The 23,584-nt window shown below is 38.2% G+C and overlaps 1 protein-coding gene across 1 annotated transcript in view; it reads right to left on the reverse strand.

The window, feature by feature from the left end:
• Positions 1-23,584, reverse strand: part of LOC111599740 (protein slit) — a 63,196-nt gene that overhangs the window by 23,062 nt on the left and 16,550 nt on the right. Inside the window, 2 exon segments of the mRNA XM_023315500.2 lie at positions 2,970-4,037; positions 17,642-17,691. Of these exon segments, the coding sequence (XP_023171268.2) occupies positions 2,970-3,352 (383 nt within the window). The 5' untranslated portion in view covers positions 3,353-4,037; positions 17,642-17,691.

Consider the following 23,584-nt stretch of genomic DNA (forward strand, 5'->3'; position numbering starts at 1 on the left):
GGAAAATAATTGGGCATTACTTCACATCGTCTTACCACAATTTAATGTTTTTACTTTGAATCAAATGAATACTCAAGATTTTGTTCAATTACAATAAAAATCTCAACTTCTTCGACTCTCTGAGCTATAAATATTCATGAAATTACTTGAGCTCTGAGTATTTATTGTCTTCATGGATTTTAAATAAAACTGTCAATCATATTTTTAAATACCTCCCCTCTGGCATTTGTGCGGCTCATGTTTCAGCTTTCAATTAATTCTCATCTAAGTAGTACTCATATTTCCACTACGTTCTTTTTACTGCACGAATTTGTAACCTTTTATATAAATTTATGTATATATATATTTATTTATATATATGTGTGTGTATATACAATCTTACTTTCACAGTTTTTCAATTTACCTTTCACTAAGTGAGTTCTCCCCATGGTTCAGCACTCAGACTGTCAGTCAGCCAGTCAGAATTTTCCGTAATAACTTTTCCGTGGCTTGAAACACCCTGTGCAGGGGAGGCGCCTGGTATTTTAAAATGCAAATATGCCGTGCATGTTGATATATTTTCTGTTTCGGTTTCTGTTTTTTCTTCTTTTTTTGCCGCGTTTTTTTCTTTCTGCTCGCTTTTGCTTTTTGCATAAAACAAATGTGTCCCTGAGCGCTATTTGACTGCTTATAACTGGGCTATGTTGTTGCTGCTGCTCGACGTTGATATCTGTTATTAATTTATGTAGAGAAAAAGCAACAACAATTGTTGCCGCGGCAGCAGCGCTTGCAACTGCAGCTTTTGAGGTCGCTGCGCAGCGGTCTACAGGTCTGTTGGGGCTTGATAGAGGCGGCTCGGCAGAGGGCGTGGCTCGGCACTGGGGCGCTACTCTGTGGTATTTTGCATACACTTGCTAATTGCCGGCGCGTTAATTTATGTGGCGTCCGCGTACGCAGACGTCGGCTTAATGCATTTGCCCGTTTGCCCGTTTGCCAGTTGCATGCAACAATTGCCAAAGTGGCCGCCAGTTGCCACGCTGCACCGCCTGATGCGCTTATGCTGCCTCCTCCGGCGACAATTAATAAACTTAATGGCAATTTAATGTACGACTCCGGAGACACAGCACAAGACGACAGATTTGCCTGTGCCGTTGCCGTTGCCTGCAACCATTCAACCATTTGTCCATTTGCCTCGTTGTTATCGACACGAAATGGTCACGGCTTTATTTGCTTTTGTTGTTGTTGCTTGTCGCTTGTCTATGCTGATTTTTATTTTTAAATGTAAATACCAGAAGTGTTCAGCTGTGCTGGCCTGGTGCTATGTGTATATATACATATATATATATATAAATTATATAACATATCGTATGCTGCCATATAGATCATTGTCAAGGCTGGAAACTAGTTCATGCAGTTCGCAATGCAAATAGGCACACAGATAAGGCTCATATATATACACATACATACAAACATGTGTGTGTGTATCATTATCTGTATGCGCTTGTGAGATTTCGGATTATCATATCAGGGCAAACCCATCTGCATAAAACGTGGTTATGTAAGCAACTGCACATTTTACTTTATGAGTATAAAATACTTTATTTTGCATCATCTGAATAGTTAAGAAACTTAAATATTTTTAAACGACCCGTTACAATATTTATTTAACAATATTTGCTCACATTTTATTTATTTTATTTATGTAACTATCTATTAAGCTTGAGTAAGTAACTAATCGATTCACCCTTGAATTTAGAGCCAACAAATTGAAGCTTTTAACGAGCAAAATTTGTTTATTTGATCTATTTTATGAGCGCTTATTTTGTTCCCAAGTATTTGCTTAAAAAATATTTGAATTTTTAGCGCAAATATTTGTGTTTCCCATGACTTTTAGAATACTCAAATGAAATGAGTCTTGAATAGTAAAATATATTACTTGGTTACAATCGTTCTTAATTAAGCTTGAATAGCTTTTTTATCAACATTTAGGAGCGCTGCGGCTCCGTAGATTATAATCATTTGTTAAGACTTCCAAAATACGCAAGCTTTGTTTGTTTTTTTATAAATATCTGAAATTTTTCAAATATATTCAAATTTCTATGATCAAAACTTAATGGAAACATGTTTTAAGTTTTTTTTTTTATTGTTGATCAACAAGTTCACAATGACTGACTGACGGAGGTATACAACTGACACGACTATTGACTACGTCAGATAGCACATGGAAATCATATAGCAATCTGTATGTAAATTAATGTTTCGCATCAATATATAATCGGAAACCGGAATAACCTTATCAGGCTTTTTAAGATATTGCTGTCCTAAAGATTAGACATGTCTGTTAGAAAGATTTGTTACTAAGAAAGAAAATGTCTGGCAAGAAAAGATTGGCCTGAAGTAAAGCCCTGAATGCATTAAAAATAGGCTTTTAGGCTATAAAGGTTTTGTGAAAATGCATGAGCAGACAGAGGGAGGCATGGTAGAAGCGTAGGATGTTTAGGATTCAGGGTATCTTCTAGTCGAGCAGTCTCGATTAAGTCACTCTTGTTTTCATTATACCCTTAACCCCTTGACAATGGTCAATCAGTGTATAATGGGCTTGTGAAAGTGCAGGCAAAAGGCAGAAGAAGGCGTGGGAAAAGCATAGACTAATAGAGTATCACCTAGTCTCAGGTTTCAGGGCATCTCATAGTCGAGTATTTTAATCCTTTTGCTCACTTTGCCCACACAAACTGAATGCAAGATATATATTAAAAGTTAACGCATATGTAGTCTGTCGATAGTTTGATTGCAGCAGCTTATGGTCTTTTTATGAATCCGCAATGCAAGTATATAATCAACAATCACATTTATAGCGGTGTTATATTAAGTGAAAGCATTAAAGCTTCTGAGTATCAATATCTCAGGCTTCATCCTGTCGTTGTTGTTGTTGATTTGATTGTCTTTTGATTGGCCATATACGTGTGGTATAATATATATTTAGTACTTACAGTCTTTCCACATCCACTGATATTTTGCGCGGCACCTGGGTTAATCCACGATGCGAACAGTCGACGGTTAAACCGCTGCAGGAGCAAACCCGCGGACAGCGCGCCTCAGTGATAACGCCCACTCCGCCGCCGGGTATGTGAATGCCCACGGAGCCCAAGCCACCGCTAGCGATGGCCGAACTGCCAAAGCCGCCCGAATACGGTTCAGCCCGGACCGTGACTGCAGCTAGTACCAGCAGCAGCAGCAGGGGCAGGGGCAGGGGCAGGGGCCGTGACAGGGACAGGGGCAGGATTAGAGCCTTAGCTGTTGCCGTGACAGTGGCTTTACAACGCGTCGGTGGTTGCACCGTTGATGGTGTCGTCGTCCTGGACGGCGGCGCCATTGTGGCACATTTATAAGCAACGTGCCTAATTGAAAGTATCGAGTGCGTGTGCGGACGCCACTTTGTCAACAGCAATCACGTTTCCACAAATATTTGCGCAAGGCAAAAGGATTGTTGGCGACCGTTTACCGTATTTTCCGTGTTTTTCACGTATTTTCCGCACTTTATATTTCTCTATATATATTTATGTACACACACATATATATGTATATATGTATATATGGTTGTATTTGATTGTTCACGGCGGAGCATTGGTTTGCTGTATTTCGTTGTTCGATATTCGTTAATGATTTCGATGTTATTGTTATTGTTGTTGTTGTTGTTACCGCGCTCTCCCGGCGCTTACTTATTTATTTGGATTTTTTGCAGCCCGTCGCGACCGCGCGCTTCGGAAGAACTGATAGCAGCTGGCCAGTTGCAATGGCAGCAACAGCAGCAGCGAGCGACGAGCGACGAGTTGCCAGCGAAGAGCAACGAGTGACGAGCGAGTGCGTAGGTAGCCGTCCACTTAGTTAGGTAGGTGCGTCCAGCCGGAAATGCGCTGCGACTCAGTATTGTTGTTGTTGTCGCTGTTGGTTGCTTTGAGATACGCACGCACTGGCACTGGCACTGGCGCTGGCACTTGGCTGTCAGCAGTTCAGAGACGCCTCGTCGGCAACTTCATCATGAGGTCCGTTCCGCGCATCTGCAACGAAATAGAAAAAGAGACAGACAGACAATGAGACCGAGAGTGAGAGTGAGAGTAAGAGCGAGAGCATGAAGCAGAATGTCAGGAAAAATCATGAAAAATTATCTATAAATTCGGCAAGCGTGTCTATGTCAATGCAATAACAGGAAATTGTTACCGACTGCGATATAAATATACGGACACACATAGCTAAATACATATACATAACTACATATTATATATATATGCACACAAATGTGCTCTTATACATGAACACCACATTTTATAACACTTAAATAAAATAAAAAATAGAACAAAAACTAATGTGACAGTTGATATTTGATGGGTTGCATTTAAAGTTGTCCATAACAATCACAGAGTAATTCAGAAGTTACCAATCTAAATAAGATAAATAAGAATTATCTCTATATAATTCTTAAAATTAATCAGATTTTGAATAACATAAAATCAACAGTAAAGGTCGTCTAATCTTGGAGATTTATCATAACACAAGTTAAAAACAAAGGTATATAAATTGTTTTGTATATAAGAACACACAACTCATATATAATAATACACCTAAATTTAGATATTTATTAACTACATTCGCATAATATTATATTTCTCGAAATTTCTTTCTTTTGTATTATTTTAATATGACTACATTTTTCGATATTTCAAAGTCATATTTGCATCGCACATATATTTTATTTTGACTTCAAATTACTATAATATTGAAGTCTAACAACCTGTTTTTTAAATTTCACCTTCGAGCAACATAAGAAAATTCTCATTACTCAAACATAGGCAGCGCCTATTAGGGTCCTCTTTCATATTTACCATTTGGTCTTAAGTCCACCGACAGTTCTTGAGGGTTAGTTTTTCCTTTCTTTTTTATCGAACCACCTGTCAGTAGCAGGAGCTGACAGCTCCAACAGCAAGAAGACTAATCACCATAGTCATAGAACTATTATTATACAATCTTACATTGGCAACATATGTTTCCCTAAGTACCCCAAGAACCTGTAGCTAACGGGCAGAGAGCACACAGGAAGAAAGCAAATTAACTAATGACTCAACCAACGTCTGTACAATAGAAAAGAACATGTGTTTCGATAACTTTCCAACTATGCCCCAGCGAAATTACTCAGAATTAGAATGTATGCAGATTAGGCAATTCCGTATCCATTCATTTAAGCTATTCATTTGTTAATTGGATTGAAATTTTTCTTTGGAATCTTAAAAGCCCACGCTCATTTGTGAGCTAACCTGAACTATGTTACCCTCATTTAAAGCTAGATTTAAGACCTTAAGTGAGCACTTTGGCTCAATTAAATGTGTCTAGAAATTGGGTTTGTCGTCGTCCTCTTCTAATAGTAGTGGTGCTCAATCTGTTAGTTCTTTAGCTCTTCCACTCGAAGTCAGTCATAAACTCTACGCTCAACCGCTGCCCAAATCAGATCTATATTTAGTGCACTTGTGCACTGTGTGGTCTTGCCTCCATCTCCAATTCCAACATTTCCATTTCCATTTTCATCTGTGTCGCATGCCCCCGTTTGCGGCACACTTCTCGCTGTCTCCTGTTTGTCTGTCATGTTGTGTATTTAATTTGCAAATTGACATGTTAAATATACACTCTGTCCCCTTCTCTATCTCTCACTCATGCACTCTCGATACCATATATTGAAATTAATTGTTTAAATTAACATTTGGATAACTGACAGCAGCGATTGACTTGAAATTTGATTGAGAATATGAATGATAACGAGACATCGCTCTAACTCGAGTAATCACTGAGACGAAGAGGGAATGGGAGGCTGGGGCAGCCGCCTGTCAAATATTCTTAACTGACAATCAACGAAACTCAATGAACATTGCTGGGCAAATGTAATTTAACAAGCTTGGGAAATTATTTATATGCTCTATAAGAGACGACAATATGCAGGAGACTTGACTGACTTAAGAGACTGAATACATTTAAATAATTGAGATCTCTAGAGATGGTCGCACGTATCAGTGTGAGTATAGTCAATGCTGAAAGCCTATATAAAAATATAATATAAATAAAAAAATTATAATAAATACGATTCAGTAGAGCTGTCTTATTAAAGTGAAGATCTTAGCCTGTACTGCATCAAAGGGTATCTAAGAGTTAAACACACACATCAACTAAAAAACACCTACTGCTTGTGTGTTGGAGCGTGTTTCTGTATATTCGCATGGAGCTGCCTATCAAAGGCATGCCAAACACAGGCCACCCATCAGCCATTCGACGAGCCTTTAATCAAAAATTTATCATTTCTCTAGCACAAAAATATTTTTGCTGCTCAAGCATGCCTTTATTCCCGTAATGATGATGGCGATGATGATGATGATGAAGAGAAAACGGAAGTGTGGGGTAAAATGCTCAAAAGATGTAATCACAGCATTGTCACCAACCGGAGACGGGCCTCAGTCTCAAAACTCAGATTCAGTTTCAGCCTTTTGGCTGGGAAAGATTGTGTGTGGGTGGGAGGGGGAGGCATCAGTCTGCTCTTTGGAGTTTCATATGAAACATAAATCAGTGAAATTCTATACATGCCAATGATTGTCTACTCTTTGGTTCAGCACACACAAAAATTCCGAAAGCAAAATTCAATGCATGCCAATAACTCGTTACTCGTACCATAAACCAAAAGGCCAGAAGCAGATGCCACTGCCTGGGGACTTGTATACAAGTCTAATGAAAAGACGACAGCGGTGGCAGGCGGGCAGCAGCAACTCGACCACAATCAGCACCACAAACCCACCCACATCCCACACTGTCTGTCCGGGTTTATTAAGATAACGCGTGAAAAAGCGAGTGACATTTGGGCAAACAGTGAAGCGCACTATTCAAATAGTTCTGCGAGAGTGGCATAGAGATAGAATGCCAGGAGACGGGTTGGACCTCTAGATTAATGAGCATCAGCAACTGAGAATTGCCTTGAAACAATAGATTTATGTAGAGCCACTGGCGCTCTTTGCATCTATAGAGTTGTGCCCACAATCTGTTGTTTGGCTAAATGGCTGCCCCTCGGGCCATGGGCTCTTGTGGATTTTCCAATAAATTACGCTTAAGTATGCACTTAATTCAAATAATGCCAAGTTGCACGCCTTCATCTAGAAGGGGCCATGGGGCCACGGTGCCACGGGGGCAGGAGGCATAGGGACTATACTTGTCGTGTGCTGCCCTCAAGTGATTTGTTTTTTTGTGGCTTATACAAGTTGGTCCCCTCCTCACAGGAGAGTAGTTATTTGTGTGTGTGTGTGTGTGTGTGTGTTTGCCATTGCTTATGACATGTGTCAAATTCGTGTTGTGCTCCTCTCAACTTGTCTGGCTCAGCTGTCCAGATAAGCTGCATCAGAGTCGGGGCTCAGGGTGAACTTTATGAATGTGTTGATATTTTTTATAAACAGCCAGTCAAAGGGATTAAGCTGTAGTCAGCAAAGTGAAAAAACTGCACAAGTTGTAGCTTCATCAAGAGTATTTCGAGAGGGAGAGAGCGCTGTTGTCCGCAGGCCGAAGGCAAGCCTAAAGACCCAAAGGGTCCGTCGCTTTATCTTGTATATGCTGTAGGAATATCAATCATAACTAGATTTATTAGCACTTAAACAAATATTCAACAAAAACAAAAAATTTCACTTAAATATTGACAAGGCAAACAAGATAAAACAAAGTTAGAAGCAGCCGAGAGTTAGGTAAGTTCACAAACTACAAGAAATTTTCCACAAAACCCAATGCATACGCACAAGGAAATGTATTTCGAGAGCAACAACTTCAATTCAATTCATTTAACTCAGAAGTGAAACACTTTAACATCATGAAACAAAACAGCAGCTCATTCATGTTTTTCAATTGCATGCATGCTCGGATTATAATGGATATTTAATTTGAAGTTGCAGCTGAGCAAAAACAACACTCGATGAATGAGGGAGCTTCATGCTTAAAGATTGAAATTCAGAAATATTAGTTTATTCGACTATTAAATATTGTTCTAATTAATATGATTTATCCCTTACAAATCTTATGAAAAAGAAATAAAATTCGTTGTAGACTGCAACTGCGAGTAATGAATACTGCGTATCAGGTAACTCAGATAAATTTTCATTTGTCCCAAACTGTCCCAACAATATCTAATTTTTAACACAGACTCATTCATTAATATTGTTTTTAACGGCATTACAGTTAGGTTAGCAATATGTCGTTTGTTGTTCTATATCTAAGCTCTTCGCCCCATTCCGATCAATTTACTAAAGGCTGTTATTAAAGAACTGGCTCAATGTCCAGTGAGCACTGTCATTCAGCTGGAATTGCTGCCAAGTATGTCAAGACTTAAGACTAATTAAAGGCCTTCCTTTTCCATGTAACATTATATCTATTCATCTGGAGCACGTACAATGTCCAGCTGCATTTTTTCACTCGTGCTCTGGCATTTCCGCAGCCTCTTCCATCAGCCTCCACAATGTGACACAGAGTGTGTTGGTGAGCTCCCCCGCAACTCCTGCGAAAGCATTGCCAGTTAGCATTACAAATGCTGCATAAAAGGAATGGAAGAATAACCCCTTTTCTGTATGCTATATAGCAGCATGGCATGAAGCGTGGTCAGCGCTCAATGAATTGTATTAAGGCAATGCCACAGATGGAGGCTGAATGAGTAAGTGACTGACTGAGACTGAAAGTCTTAGGGTTTTACTCTCTTCATTTTATTATTATTATTTGTAAGCCCATCTTCAGAGCCGGAAGTGTCGCATACTTTAACGGATACACCGGCTTAATTATGCACATAACATACTACGTACACACACACACACACATATTATATATATATATATGTATAATTATATATGTATTTCTATAAAAATGTTTGTTATACAATCCCTAGACAATGTCGTGGCATGAAATGACAAAACACGTACATTAATTGCTCCACATTCATACAGCTGGGGACGGAGCCAGTCAGAGTCAGAGCCAGAGTCAGAGTCTGAGTTGCGTTAGAGAGCGTTGCGTTAGAGCCCCAGGAGTTACCGGGTGAAAAGAAAGAAAGCGCAAAGGTCTCGACAAAGTCAACCAGGCTTATAATTTATTAATCTATGCATAGCACACATACACACACACACACACACACACACTCACATGCACACTTACACACACCCATACACTCGCACAGCAACTGGGAGCTGCACAACAACAACAAATAATTCCATTTCATGCCGCTCAACTTTCTACGGCTCTGGCATTGCTGAATCCAGGGCCAGGTCCAGGTCCAGCTCCAGACACTACATGTCACTTTAATCTCTTAGAAGTGTCACTTTTGCAGCTCTTCAAGTGTTTGTGTGTCGTCTCTTTGCCTTTAGGTGGGGGCGATGTAAACAATGTGCTGCCGCTAGTTGAATTTGAATTTTCAATTTTGATAAGCAACAAAAAGCATAATAACACATCAAATTGCATGCGGGGCTGCCAGGGCGAGCCCGATGGCGAGTGCGAGGGCGAGGGCAAGGGCGATCGAGAGAAGAGAGAGAGAGAGAGCAGGAATTGAGGATATGAGTGCTTCATATACTAGAGATAATACAAAACAACCCAAGGCCTGCCCTTCGGATGCAAACCTTATGGTAATGAAGTGAAGCAGCTGTTTTTGAGAACTGAATTTGAATACAAGTCATCGCGCACAGTGTGACAAGGCGTGTACAAAATGGAAACATGTGTTTATTTTTGATTTATTTCATATTATGATATTAATATTATTTAAATTTTAGGGCATGAAATTGATTTATTTATTCATAAAAGGAGTTTATTTATAGCTATTATACGTATAAAATACATATATTATTGATTTTCATAGCTGCAAAATAACATTTGTTAAGGCAGTAAATCACAAAGTATTTACTTAATCTTAAATTCAAATGGAGCTCAAGTAAATTTTATGTTCGATTTTATAGCTCTAAAAATTAAGTTGTAAAAAACAATATTTGAGTCTGTTTTCTTTAGCACTCGTTACACTGTGCATTTCGTTACGATTTACATTAGATACGGCAGCAGCAGCAGCAGCCATACAGACAGTGAGCGAGACAAGTTGACTGACTACTTGAACAATCAAATTCAATTTATGCCAACAGCCACACATTCATTTTCATTTTCATTTTCATTTATAATTTCATATTCAGTTTTCGTTTCTTGATCAACACAAGTGACGCTGACGATGGCGATCAAGTGCCGCTCACACCTCAAAATTAGGCGCTACAGTGGGGCAGCGGGAGCGGGGGCTGCGTTGGAGTATTATGGCAGATTATGCTGCTCTATTTGATTTAGACTTGATTTGGATTTATTATGACAATGGCGCCTCAAGTGCCGTTGCTGTGCTTATCTTTTGTTTGTGATTGTGTTTGTATGTGTGGGTTCATCCAAAAAAAGCTTAAAATTATTTAAGTTTTCTTCTTCTGCGTTGCTCATTTGTTGTTGTTTTTTTTTTGTATTTGGGGTTATAGCATCAACATCAGCTGGGGCCCGCAACTTATTACGAGGTTGAAAAAATAAAGCAAACATAAACCCGAATTTCCATGTAAGGTTATAAAATGTTTCGTGCTATTTCACAAATGCATAAAACAGAAAGAGAAGACGAATAAATTCAACTTAGACTAGGCCTTACAGCAGCGCCCCGCAACAATCTCATGCCCAAGCCCAGTCCCAATCCCATCCGTGGCGCAGCACCAGGTGCAATGCATTGCTCTTGAGGGCCGCTTTGTTTTCGTCGGGGTTTACGGGGTCAGGTAGTTTCGGCTGAATGCCCGAGCATTGTTTTCATCCCGCTACAGGGAATTCAGCTACATAGAACAACAACAGCAACAAGAACAACAACAGAGATTCTAACTACATACGCTAGCCAGACCGTCTCAGCGCAACTCACTGCTGCATGCGTCACAGGGATTAGGACTTGTGCAGGTAGTCAATTTTCCAAACACGAGAGTCGCCACAGAATTAAAAGAAGTCAGAGGCAAAAGAGGTCGGCATAAAATGGTACTTGCTGTCATAAATATATGGAAAGTGGGTATACTTTGGAAAACCTCAATAGAGAGAGAAATGGAGAAAATAGAGAGAGAGAGAGAGAGAGAGAGAAAGAGTGAGAGAGAGTATAACAGTGAAAATAATAGAACAGAAACCAAGACGGTGTTCTTTCTGGAGAGAGAAAAAAAAGAAAAGGAGATAGGAGAGTAACTGAAAAAAAGGGAGATAAGAGAGAGAGATAGATAGATAGAGAGAGAGATAGATAGATAAAGATAGAGATAGAGAGAGAGAGAATGAGAAAGAGAAAGATAAAGAGAGACATAACGAGAGAGCGAGATGCTTAGACTTACACGAAGCAAGCTTGATTCATATGCTCTGAAGTCTTCCCTGCATAAAATTCAATTCTAAAAGTCTCTAAAATTCCATTGAAATATTTTTTAAGCTAACCAGAAGTTAGCATTACAACTTAGTATAATATAAACAGAAAACTAATTTGTTGGGGAATGAAATTGGCTTACATTGCTCCACTCTATACAAGCATTAATTCAAAAAACACAATTGAAAAATGAAATAGATTATTTTGGTATTTAGTGAATGTGGGGCAACAATTATTTTCGGACGAACAATAGTTCAAAACATTTCCCAACCTCACTCAACTGCATTTCAAATCAAATTCCCACACAAAATATCTAAATCTTGATAATCGTGTGTTGCTGGTTTTTGGGTAATGCTATAAAACTGAATATATTATGAAGCTGAAGACCAAACGCAACCTTATTTCAATGTCTGCCTCTATTTCAGAATAATCAAAATTGAAGTATGGAAATTATGAAATCTTTAAGGTTTATTGCACGAAACTTCAGTGCTTTTAGCAAAGTATGAATGAAACATTGAGTCATTAATTCTTTTGAAGAGCCTCATTATTCCGAGTTTGATTATTCCCATTATATCGATTTATATTAAAGAAACACTTCGTCTTCTTCTCCTGCCTCGCTCTTTAGCTAGTTTATTATTTTGTCTTGCGAAAAACATGTTCAATAACTGCCAAAGTTGTTGTGTTGGCCCACTCAATGGCAAATAAATCTTGGCTATTAAACATTGTGGTCTAATAATAAAAATACATTTATCCTTTTACCATGTTCAAAAACAAATAATAAAAATGTCGCCCGCCTTTATTAATTTTATGACATTTCCATAACTTCCCCAAACCCCACTTCATAAATAAATACTGCTGAAACCACCCTCGCGGCAAGTGCAACGTTTTGCAATATTTATATATCGATCGATGCGACGGCTCAGAGGGACTTTAATATTTCAACAATATGATACAAGTTGGGAACTTTTCATAAGTACTTATAGACCACACATAATGTCCACTAAAAACACAATTCACGGGCTCACGATGTGTGCTTAAGGTATGGAAATTTTGAAGTAACTTCGGATGTGATAGACGCATCGAAGGACTGATGTTCTCTGCTAACAGTATTCATACCCTATTGACATTAAATAATAGCAAAGAGTGTATAATACTCTGCAAATCGAGAGAGTGAAACGGCCTCATCAAGTGATACAGAATATATATATGAGTATTACGAGCTGTCGATATCTTGTGTAAGTTCAGATTTCATGAACCAAAATTCACTATTTCCATTTCCTCAGATCTGTCAAGATCCATGAGAGCTAGCTAATTTAAGCTTATAAAGCTCTTTCACATATTCGAAATGTATTGTAATTATTATTAAATGATAAGCAGAAGTAACTTGTTGAAGCTATTGTCTGCTTTGAACATTATATGAGCTGGGGAAATTGATATTTTCCAAATAGATTCACACGAAGTATACATTTTTTAATAGCTTTTCCTTTTAATAAATCGTCATACTTTTTAAGCACTCCAAACAGGTGCTGGGCATCTTCTAGTCAAGCACTCTTCACTGGGGCACTTTAACTTGTCTCTGTTGTATCCGTGTTGTTGTTGTTTCTGACGTTGTTGTTGGATGGTCCTCCATGCGCATTGGTATCAAATTTCATGGCTTTCACAATGGGCCCACAGTCGAGTGCGTGTTGATGACAGATTTTCTGTCCGCCGGGGCGTCGATTTTCGTTTCGTTGAAAGTCATTTTTACTCATTTATTGTCACCGTTAGTGGGCGCACAAGTGTGCCTGTGAGTATGTGTGTGTGTATATATGTGTGTGTATGTCTGTATAGCTCTCAATGTATGTGTATCCTTACAAGTACATACATAGCGGGCAGCCAGAGCCTGGGTATTGATTCCACTTTCCGAGTCGCTGCGGGACGCCCAGTCAGTCAGTCAACCCAAAGCCCAATTGACATGACTCAACAACAGTCATGCCCAATACATATATATAACATATATAATATATTTATATATATATATAAATGGCATACTCTTCCTCAATGCCTCGATACTCGCTCAACAGCTGGCTTCTCCTTTGGGGTCTGTTTGTGTACTTATTAAATATTTAAAAGCTTGGCCTTTGTTTCAGACAGCGCACCACGGCAAATACTTAATAATAATTTTTAACAACTGCCGCAAACTCTGCAGGTTACCGTCGTGTAATTCATTTTCATTGCCCCGATCCCAGACATCGGTCCTTTGATAAACTGCACGCACAGTGAAAGAGAGCGACTTCTCCTTCTTACGTGGACTCCCTGCCATTCGCTACATTCAGAACTTTGAGTTGCGCTCACATTTTAAATTATGGTTTGTTGTGTTTAAAATACAAATTACACGATACTTATGGTATGGTACGGTAAGGCATGGTATGGTGTGGTATTCATATACTTGCATTCTGACTCATACCCATAAAGCAAGTGGGTCAATGCAGGTAAGACACAATGAGTGCTTATTAAACGGTTTCCATTTGCTTATTGTACAAATATTTCTAAAGAAAGGCATTTGCCTTGGTTCTTTGACTTGTGGCTCACACACGCAACCTTCAAAAGAAGACAGTTTGGATTACGACGGTAGTTAATTATGGTTTCGAAACGATTCCAAAGTTACAACGCTACAAAGTATAGGAAATGCCCCATGATAATTTATTATTTCACATGCCACAAAAAATCTCAGTTGACAAGTGTTTCCGGCTTAAAATCAATATTTAACTTTGGGGATTGTCAATCAAGACAAACAATTTATGCAAAGATAACGCCAGATAATGCATATTTAAAGAACTATTACTGAGGTTCTGTTATATAATAATATAAATATTATTTATGATTGTATTGGGACGATCAGCATAAAATTAAATGAAGTTAAGAAAAAATCGAATACATAAAAAATTATTTTAATTAATGTTTTTAATTAATCTTTTTTTTAGATAAATGTATTGAAATCGGTCGCTCAAAGAAATATTAGTGCTGCATAAATATATACTTATATATATTTATATATTTAGTAAAAAATGTTATATATTACATATATTATGTATTTATATATACAGAAACTGTTGTTATTTATTTTTTACACTCCTTACGTCCAGCACTAATATTTTTTGAATAGCCTATTTTCAATAAATCTTTCTAAATATCTAAACAATAAAAAATAATTCAAATAATTAACTGTTACCGAAAGGAACGGTGTTTTTCGTAGTTCTGACCCATCGGAGAAATTTTCTTCTTTTTCCTTTTTCCTCTCCAATTTTTCTGAACATAACCTTAAATATTTATCGAGATAAATTAAATATTTATTTTTTCAAGGAACTTAACAGCGGTATTTTTCCTTTTAAGTTAATTTCGTAAGCCTTCGGATAAATGTCATTTGCCAACCTTTCAACTTTCTTATTATGAAACCTTTAAATGTCAACAGATATTTTAATAAAACTTGAAACTATTTATAATAAGCGATATTTATAACTAAATTCGAAGGAATTCCATTGGGTAAAGGACTTTTATTCAATTATTTGTTTATAAATAGTACTATAATTTACAGGCAAATTATTAAAAATGAATGGCATATTTTCTGTAGTTTATTAAAATAATTTATGTAATTAAACTTAATTTGATTTAAAATTGAATTTAAAAAATTAAAATTAAAATTACAAATTTTAATTAAAATTACAAATTTTTATGCAAATTTCGTAATTTTAATTTAAATTATACATGAAAATTATTAAGTTAATATACATATTTTCTGCAGTTTAAAATAAATAAAATAATTTTTGTACTTGCCGAAAACAAATTAGATATTTTGTAATTGCAGGTGGAAATGCATATTAAAGTCTGATAAAAATTGAATTTAGAAATAACTCAAGTTTTAAAGAAGAATTTTGAAATTTTATATTTTATTATTTGAGTTTTCTAAAAACTTTTATTTTATTGTTAGTTTCGACTTTTGCAAAGCAAAGGAAATTCCTTCCACTTTCATTTAGCTCAAGCTTAACCAACTGCCAAGAAATAGGTGAGCGAAAAAAGTCTCTCTGAGTTTTGTACCCCCTCTTAATATTCATGCTCAGTTAAGCCGAAACATTTCCACTCATTTTGCAGCTGAGTTAACGCATAGTATATATATATATATATATATATATATATATATATATATATATATATATATATATAGATGTATATATATAGAGTTATTGTTGATCCTGCTGCTGTTCGTTCGTTTAGCTAACACCTAGGACTAAAGCTTTACTTAAATTCATTCTCGCAATCTCTTCGGCATGTTGAGGCTTCCTTCGTTTGGCGCTCAAGTGTTAAATCTATTTGCAGTTGTTGCTCTGAGTGGGTTACACACTAAGCTTTAACCCCTAACCCCTAAGCCTCTTACCGCTTCTGCTGCCCACTTCTCGACTCTTCACTGTAGTACATTCAACTAACACTCGTTTTAGCCGCAGTTAGTTGGCTGCAGCCCGGGCGCCAAAAACTCTGCTTGGTTCGAGACAAAAAAAACAACAACAGAAACTTAACTGCCATGCCAGGCATGCCTATGCGGACTTGCATCCCCCTCAGTACCCACCCCTCATCAGTGACTAGTAACCCCTTAACCCTTGCTCTCCTACTGACTGCTGGCTGCTGGCTGCTGCACATGCAACGACAGAGCTGCATTTGTCGTCGTCTGATTTCAGCAAATATTTGCAAATTTACGTTGACTGTGTGTAACCCCAGCTTGGTCCGTGACGACGACCCCGCTGGCACTAACTGGAGGCGGAGGCAGGCTGGGGCGACACAGTCCGGGGTGCGGTTGGCATGCCAGCGGCATTAGCGACAACTGTCGTAGAGTGGCACTTAATGAGCAACGGCTGCTGCTGCTGCTGCTGCAGTTGCTAGTGCTGTGGCAGCTACTCTGCTGCAGTGGCCCGCATGCCACACTGTGCGAGCTAGAGAGACCAACAAATAAAGTTGAAGTTATGTACGCTGGCCATGCAATTGCCTGCCTGGCTGCAGCACAATGTGTCTTACGGATGCGCACAAACGTTCATTGTAACTGGTACAAGAGTCGCCGGTCGCCGGTTGCCGTTCGTCGTTCGTCGTTCGTCGGTCGCCAGTTGCCAGTTGGCTGACTGCTACAGATTCTTCTTTAGCATTGCAGTAATTTGACTTGATTTGTTTAAGCTGCCACACATACACACACACACACACATAGCCGAATGGACCCCTACTAAATGACAAATGTGCCGCTGCCATATAATCGCATTAAAGACTAGTCGCTGCTGCTGCTGCTGCTGCATATGTCACGCTCATTAAATTTGTATTTATAATAGTCGTCAGCCAAATCGCCTTACTTTGGCTACGCCCGAGCTTAGTGGCCATAATGGTAATCATCGTAATTTTTCGATAGCAGATAGGAAAGTGTCGCTGGCTGTTGTTGTCGTAGTTGCTGTTGCTGTTGCTGTCGCCGCTGTCGTTGCTTGACTAGGCAAATTGCAAAATTAATTAAATTTTTGCATAACTTTCGAACGGTATAACAACAGATTCCTAGTTGTTGCTGTAGCCCACTTTGTTGGATAACTTCAGTGCGTTGATTGGCGCGCTGTGGTTAGTGGTCGTCGTTTGTTCGGCCTTTCGGTTTACCCATAGCATGGACAGCGGCAAAGAGTTGGAAAAAACGAAGGCAGGCAGCAGTCAGCTGGTAGCCCAACTCGCTCCACGCTTTAACATTTCTCGTACATGCAAGTGACAAGGCAATATCCGTCACGCAAACAGCAGCAACTACTACAGCAGCAACAGCACCCTGCCATCAACAGCAGCAACGATAACAACAGCAGTCAAGCACAATGGTAAGAAATCAATGACCAATTTTGTTGGAGTTAATTCATAAATTTTATATATATATATGATTTATCCAATATACAAATATTTAGTCTTTGTAAACCCCTACTGACTCTCCGATTAGATTAATTTGCATATTCGAATATAATTATCAAAGCCACTTAATATTCAATATAAGTCAGGAACTACACTGTTGACATTTTTAGATCTGAGAGAATAAGCAATGAGTTGATTGCAAAAATAGTGTGCAAAAAGTTATCGATTTATCGATTATTATTATTTAAGATTTTACATGAAGAAGCCAGAAAGAGAGCTTAAATTCCTTGTTTATTAAATAAAAATAAAATATATAGATATTTGTGAATGATTTACCTTCTTATATAGCTCAAAAATAGGGATAGATGCTGCGATTGAAGTAGTATCTGGAAGTTATAAAAAGTAATATATAAGCACTCAATACATTATGTTAAATGGGGAAATCAATTTTATCAGTAAATGTACATAATTTCATAATCTTTAATAATTTCACTTTTGAATTTCAATAGCCAAAGTACACGATTTCGTCCACATGCTTCTATTATTGCCTTTCCCGGAATTGCTGCAATTGTTGCTGTCAGTTGGCAAACCATTTTCTAGGGCGGAATTCTTTTTGCTACGGTTCCTTTTTGCTCAATGTTTGCGGTTTGGGTGTGGGGTATAGATCAAGGAGTCGCCGCTCTCTTTAGCTACCTGTCCTGAGTCTTAGATACTCTCAACGAATTATCTCAACGTTCAAGCGCATGGACTAGGGCAGCAGATTATTATGACGCAATGTCCAGTTCATATTCCAGCTGTTGTGGCTTAATTATCGATAACTAAGCAATGACAACTCATAAATTTCTACGCAACAATAAATCGGAGTTTTATGGAGTGGCATTGGCTTTGGACGACATCAAAAGGCGCAATTACTTTGACGCAATCTCGACAAGATTATGAGCCAGCACATGCCATTCAACATATGGGCTATGGTCTATATGTATGCACATACACATATATGGTTATAATATGCAAATTGAATTGGCCAACGAATTATTTTGGCCATTTAACTGCCATTATTGTCCACTGTGCGCGCTGTGGTTAGCTGTCCTGGTGAAATTATTATTCATCGCTTGTTGGGAACGACCACACGACGACGACGACGACGACGACGGCGACGCCGCAGCTGGCGTTGACAGCGCTGCCGCAGTTGGCGCACGAGTTAATTACGGTCCATTAGACTGCACAAGGGGTGTTTATTACCACATCAGTGGCGCCGCCAGCGCCACCACCAGGACACGAGCCAAGCGACACACAACATGATTGAAACTAGAAATTTGCTGGCCAGCTCTTTGTGCATGGCTCTGTGTGTATGGGCACGAAATCAGTTAGAAAATCAGCTTTGACATGGAAATTGCGTCGCGCTGCAAAAATCAAGTGAGAAACCAGCTAAAGAACAATTCATTGAAAGTGCGCATTCGTTCATTTCGACTGATTCCTGATGAAGATCGATCAAATTTCGTCACGCACTTCACTAATTGCGACGCAGGCGCTTTAGGAGCCCAACACGAAGCCTGGTTATAACCTGGGCAGAGGCTAACGCTAAGCCATTGTTGGCCCTCCTCCCAAGACTGGCGACAAAAATTTATTAAAATATTACGCAAGGCTGGGCAGTCAGTTTGTCCGCTCCAAAAGTGCGACCTGGAGGGAGAGCGAGGTAGATGAACTTGTGTTGTGTTTGCATAAAACTTTTTGCCAAACAAAACTTAGCTTTTCCCTTGTCAAACCGACAAACCGACAGCACATTGCTCCTTTTCAATACTCTGTTGCAAAGTGGACTGAAAGGGTATATGTGACACTCAATCTATATATTTATACATATATGTATAAATATATATAAATATAAATATGCATATATATTATATATATTTATACAACGAGTCTTCAGGTTTTTCTGCATTTCATTTCATGTCAATTCTTACATGAGATGTGATCAAAAATTGATCATTTCCAGAGCCACTTCATGTTCCATCTAGACCAGGGTATTGTCAAGTCAGAAGTTATCAACTGAGAAGTTCTTGCGGAACGTTTTTTTATTTTGTGCGTTCGCCTCGCAAATTTTCAACAAATTTAGAAGAGCGGAAATTGCAAAGCATTCAGCGAGTTGAGTTATTTGTACGACTGCGTACAGTGGGCGGCCGGTCGGAAAGAAAAAGTTTTTTGCTACCCCAAGAGTTTGGCATACGGATTTCGAATTGTACGAGTTTTGCTCGGCGGCAGGGTTGGGGGCTGCGAAGGCGTTGCAGCGTCGACAAAATAAAAACTTTTCGCGTTGTTTACATAACAAAAGCAGCTATGCGGGCGGGCGGGCGCTCGGTCGGTCGGTTAGGTGGGACAGTGAACCAGAGGGATTGAAGGGGATGGATTGCGTTTGGGTGGCCTGTCAATTTGTGCATTGGAATTTAACAGCATTCAGTGCTCGTGCAGCCCGGCTGCCCGGCTGCCCCACTGCATGCACATAAATTGAAGTTTTATTGTTGCTGCTGCTACTGGCCATAAACAAAGTAATTAAATGCAAAAGCCAAGCAGTCAACAATAACAACATCGACGACAACAACAACACAAACAACAAGAGCAGGGAGTAGCCAAACGCAATTAAAGAGTTCAGAAAATGATTTTTTGTTTGGCTAACCGAAACGGATCCATCTCTGCTTTATATCACATCACATGTGCCCCAAACGCAAGCCAAAGGCGCAAAGGCGTAAAATTGAAGGCGAAAAACAAAAGAGAAAACTTCTGAGTGTGGAATATGGAATGCTCTTGCATTTGATAAGGTCTCAGTGGGCTGAAGTATGTAAGTTCAATTTAATTTTGTTTAAGATTTTTGAAGCACAAGTTTTTATGTCTAATATATTATATGTTAATTAATTAATATCCCTCGCTCTCTCTTTTGTATACCTTTATTAAGTCAAGCTAACGAGATCTTATAGATAAAGTGAATTATTCGAAGATTTCTTTGCAAAATATATTCATAAGTTCTAATGTTGAGTATCTAACTAATATCTAGGTATGCATATTAAGAGCACAGTTCTTCTGCTTTCACGAGTCACGGACATAGTGAGATATCCGTAACACCTCGAGTAAGTGTATTATGAGAAGGAAAATCTGCAATTGCTGTTGCTGCTGCATGCAAATAAACAGACTTCAGCAGCGGCGCTAATTGACACGACTGCAGAAATAACGACGCTGACAGCGACGCCAACTGCGACAGCGATGCAGCTGAAGATGGCGACCAGCAATTGGAGTTGCGGCTGTTGACCGTTGTCGTAACTAACTGACGGCCTGACGAACTGAGTGGCTGACACAGACTCCTGATATGTTAAGAGACGAGCACGTGACACGATCTTATGTCAACAAGGCCCGAAATGATAATACATACAAATCACGTTTAGTGCGTGAAACAATTATAGTTCTTATGATACCTTAGTGATTCCACTTTATCAATGGCAATTTATCAGTCTCGTGATTTTAAGAGTTCAAATACTATTAATATTTGCTCACTTATTAGTTATTTATGATGAACTATAATATTAAAATGTCTGTAAATTTAAGAATCATTTAATAAAAAGCTTCTATAAATACTATTAATATTTGCTCCCTTAACAGTTATTTCTGATGAACTATAATATTAAAATGTCTGTAAATTTAAGAATCATTTAATAAAAAGCTGTGCAAATACTTCTCTATTTATACATATTTTTAGATACATATATTAACTTTTTTTATAATTATCTAAACGTAATTTCACTAAGTTGCTTTTTGGGCGAACATCATTAATTATGTCCGCTATTCGAGTTTACAGCCAATTAACCACTTAAATGAAATTATTTTATTGTGTTTTATGGATCTTTGTTGCGGAAATAATTATAAAGCTTTTCGCTAAAGCTTTGCGGCATTTTATGTTTCGAGTTGATCAAATTGATGGGCACTTTTTGACTGAAAGAGAAATGCTTTATGATATTGTTTGAGATCTATTGATTTACGGTCGTGTCACGTGCACATCTCCAGATCTTGATCTGTTGCTGTCTGCTTAGCTGTTGTGGATATTAGTTGCTGTTGCTACTTAATTGGCAACAAGTGACTAGATTTTTTTGCAATTTACTTAAGTGCAAGACAAATATTTGCTAAATTTGTGGGCAGGAACAAGTGTGAGGCATAGAAGAGGCAAAAATGCGGCTTAACTGGCCAAAACTAATGGAAACGGCGTCAAATTGCGAGCTCGGCAACTCAACTGTGTGCCCAAATTTGCTGTAGTTTGTTAGAGTAGTGGGCGGCATCCACAATACCCATGAGAAATTAACATTTACAGTGCATACACACACAAACACACACACACAGCTATCCACACGCACACACACAGTGTAATTATCATCATTATGAGAGCAACAACAATCCATTTGGCCAAGTGTTGCCCAAACAAAAAACAACTTTCCAGCATTTAGTTTTTAGCGCAATTATTTATGAGCATTCCCGGAAAAATAAACTAAACTCCAAAAACAAGGGAATTTAAATAGGGCTTTACACCACTTTTATAGCTTGAACTGAATTTATAAACTCGTACGATTCTTGTTCACAGAAACTACATTATTGAAAGTGCTTGGAAAACAAACATATGTATATATAGGTATATGTAATATAATTAAAATGATTCATTCTATTACGATTATTAATATTTGTTCAGTTTCTTTGATATTAATGTGTGTTGTAATAAATCTTGAGGGCAAAATACATGTAGCCATATTTCTTAGAATTCTAGCAAATAAATAAGATTTACTTTATTTCAATTTATATTTTTGTTTCTCTTTTTGGAATTTAAGTCTTTTCTTTGGTTTTGGTAACTTTCATAAGCGTGGCCAAGAAACGATCAAATTCATTTCAGCAGCAAATTAGGGCAAAATCAATAATAACTGCATTCAGTAGCTCAACTCATTTATCATATATCAGGCATCATTAATCATTAATCCGTAGGAAAAGTGTGAAATTTAGTTGAAAAAATAGCTGAAGCATAACATACTTTATATATTTAGTTTTATTGTTTTTTATTTTTATTTATATATTTATTATATTTATTATATATTTATTACTTTTTATATGCACGGCCTGCTCAAGAGTCCTATTACAGTTATCGCTCCGAAGACGATCTCGTGCTGCATTCCAGAAATTATTAATACAGAAATTCCTTACGGCACTCTTGAAATTCTCTTCTTCGAGAACATCATTCACTTTATGTGTCAACTTAATACTTTAAAGACATTTTAATATTTTAAATACATCAAATAATTCTTATTCAAAATAAAATATATTTAGATTCAACATAGACACATTTAGAATCACAGTCAAATAATTCTTAAGCTTCTATATTAGGTATATCATCAAAACCCAGACTTAACATATGATTATAATACTTCAATACCATATTGTTCCGATCTAAGGTTCTTAAGCAGACTTCCATGTCACAAGAATTTCAGAATTTGCATAGACTCCCCTCGTCTATGCTTACTTTTCGTATATCACTTGCCGCTTAACAAAATTAACAGATTCCGTAAAACTCAAGATGCTTCATAAACTTGTCGAGTCACAGCCACAGGTCGGTGCTAAGTACAGCCGCAGGCACTTATTTTTGAATGTTTCTCTCCTTGTGCGTTGCCAAAAAGGCTAAGTGAAACTAAATTAAGCTGAAATGCAGTTAGACAAGACGCTCACTTCCTTTTCTGCCACATAGTGCGGCACTTTCAGTAAGGCACCTCATATATGCGAAAAAATAGGTAGTTTCTTAGCGTTTTCAATTTGCTTAGAGTACGTTCGTCCGCCTCTCTGGGAAAGAGCTGGTAATGGCTTCTGCTGCTGCATCAGGTAAAATGGCAGCAGATAAATATAACGAAGCAGCGCTGCAACTTCCCGGAATGATTTAAATGCAAAGTGTACATTTTAACACGCGGCTGGCTGCCAATGACAAACAGCCCCCAAACCCCAGACCCCAGACCCCAAACTCCAGCTCCTCTCCTCTCTCCCAGCCGCCCAACCGAGCCCACAAGCAAGTCGGCCAAGACTTTGCCACAAATGAAGCAATTGCACCGCAGCAACCAGGCGCGGCGGCAGCGACAACTATAAAAATGAAGTAATATGCGAGGCAAAAAAACGCTAAGATAAACTTTGTTGTTGACTATAAAGATACCCTAGAAACACTCATAACTCAAGAAGTGATTTTAATATTTCCATATTTGTTACCTATTAACAAGA

This window comes from Drosophila hydei, unplaced genomic scaffold (assembly GCF_003285905.1).
Source record: "Drosophila hydei strain 15085-1641.00,03,60 unplaced genomic scaffold, DhydRS2 tig00000060-arrow-pilon, whole genome shotgun sequence".
Classification (NCBI taxonomy): Eukaryota; Metazoa; Arthropoda; class Insecta; order Diptera; family Drosophilidae; genus Drosophila; species Drosophila hydei.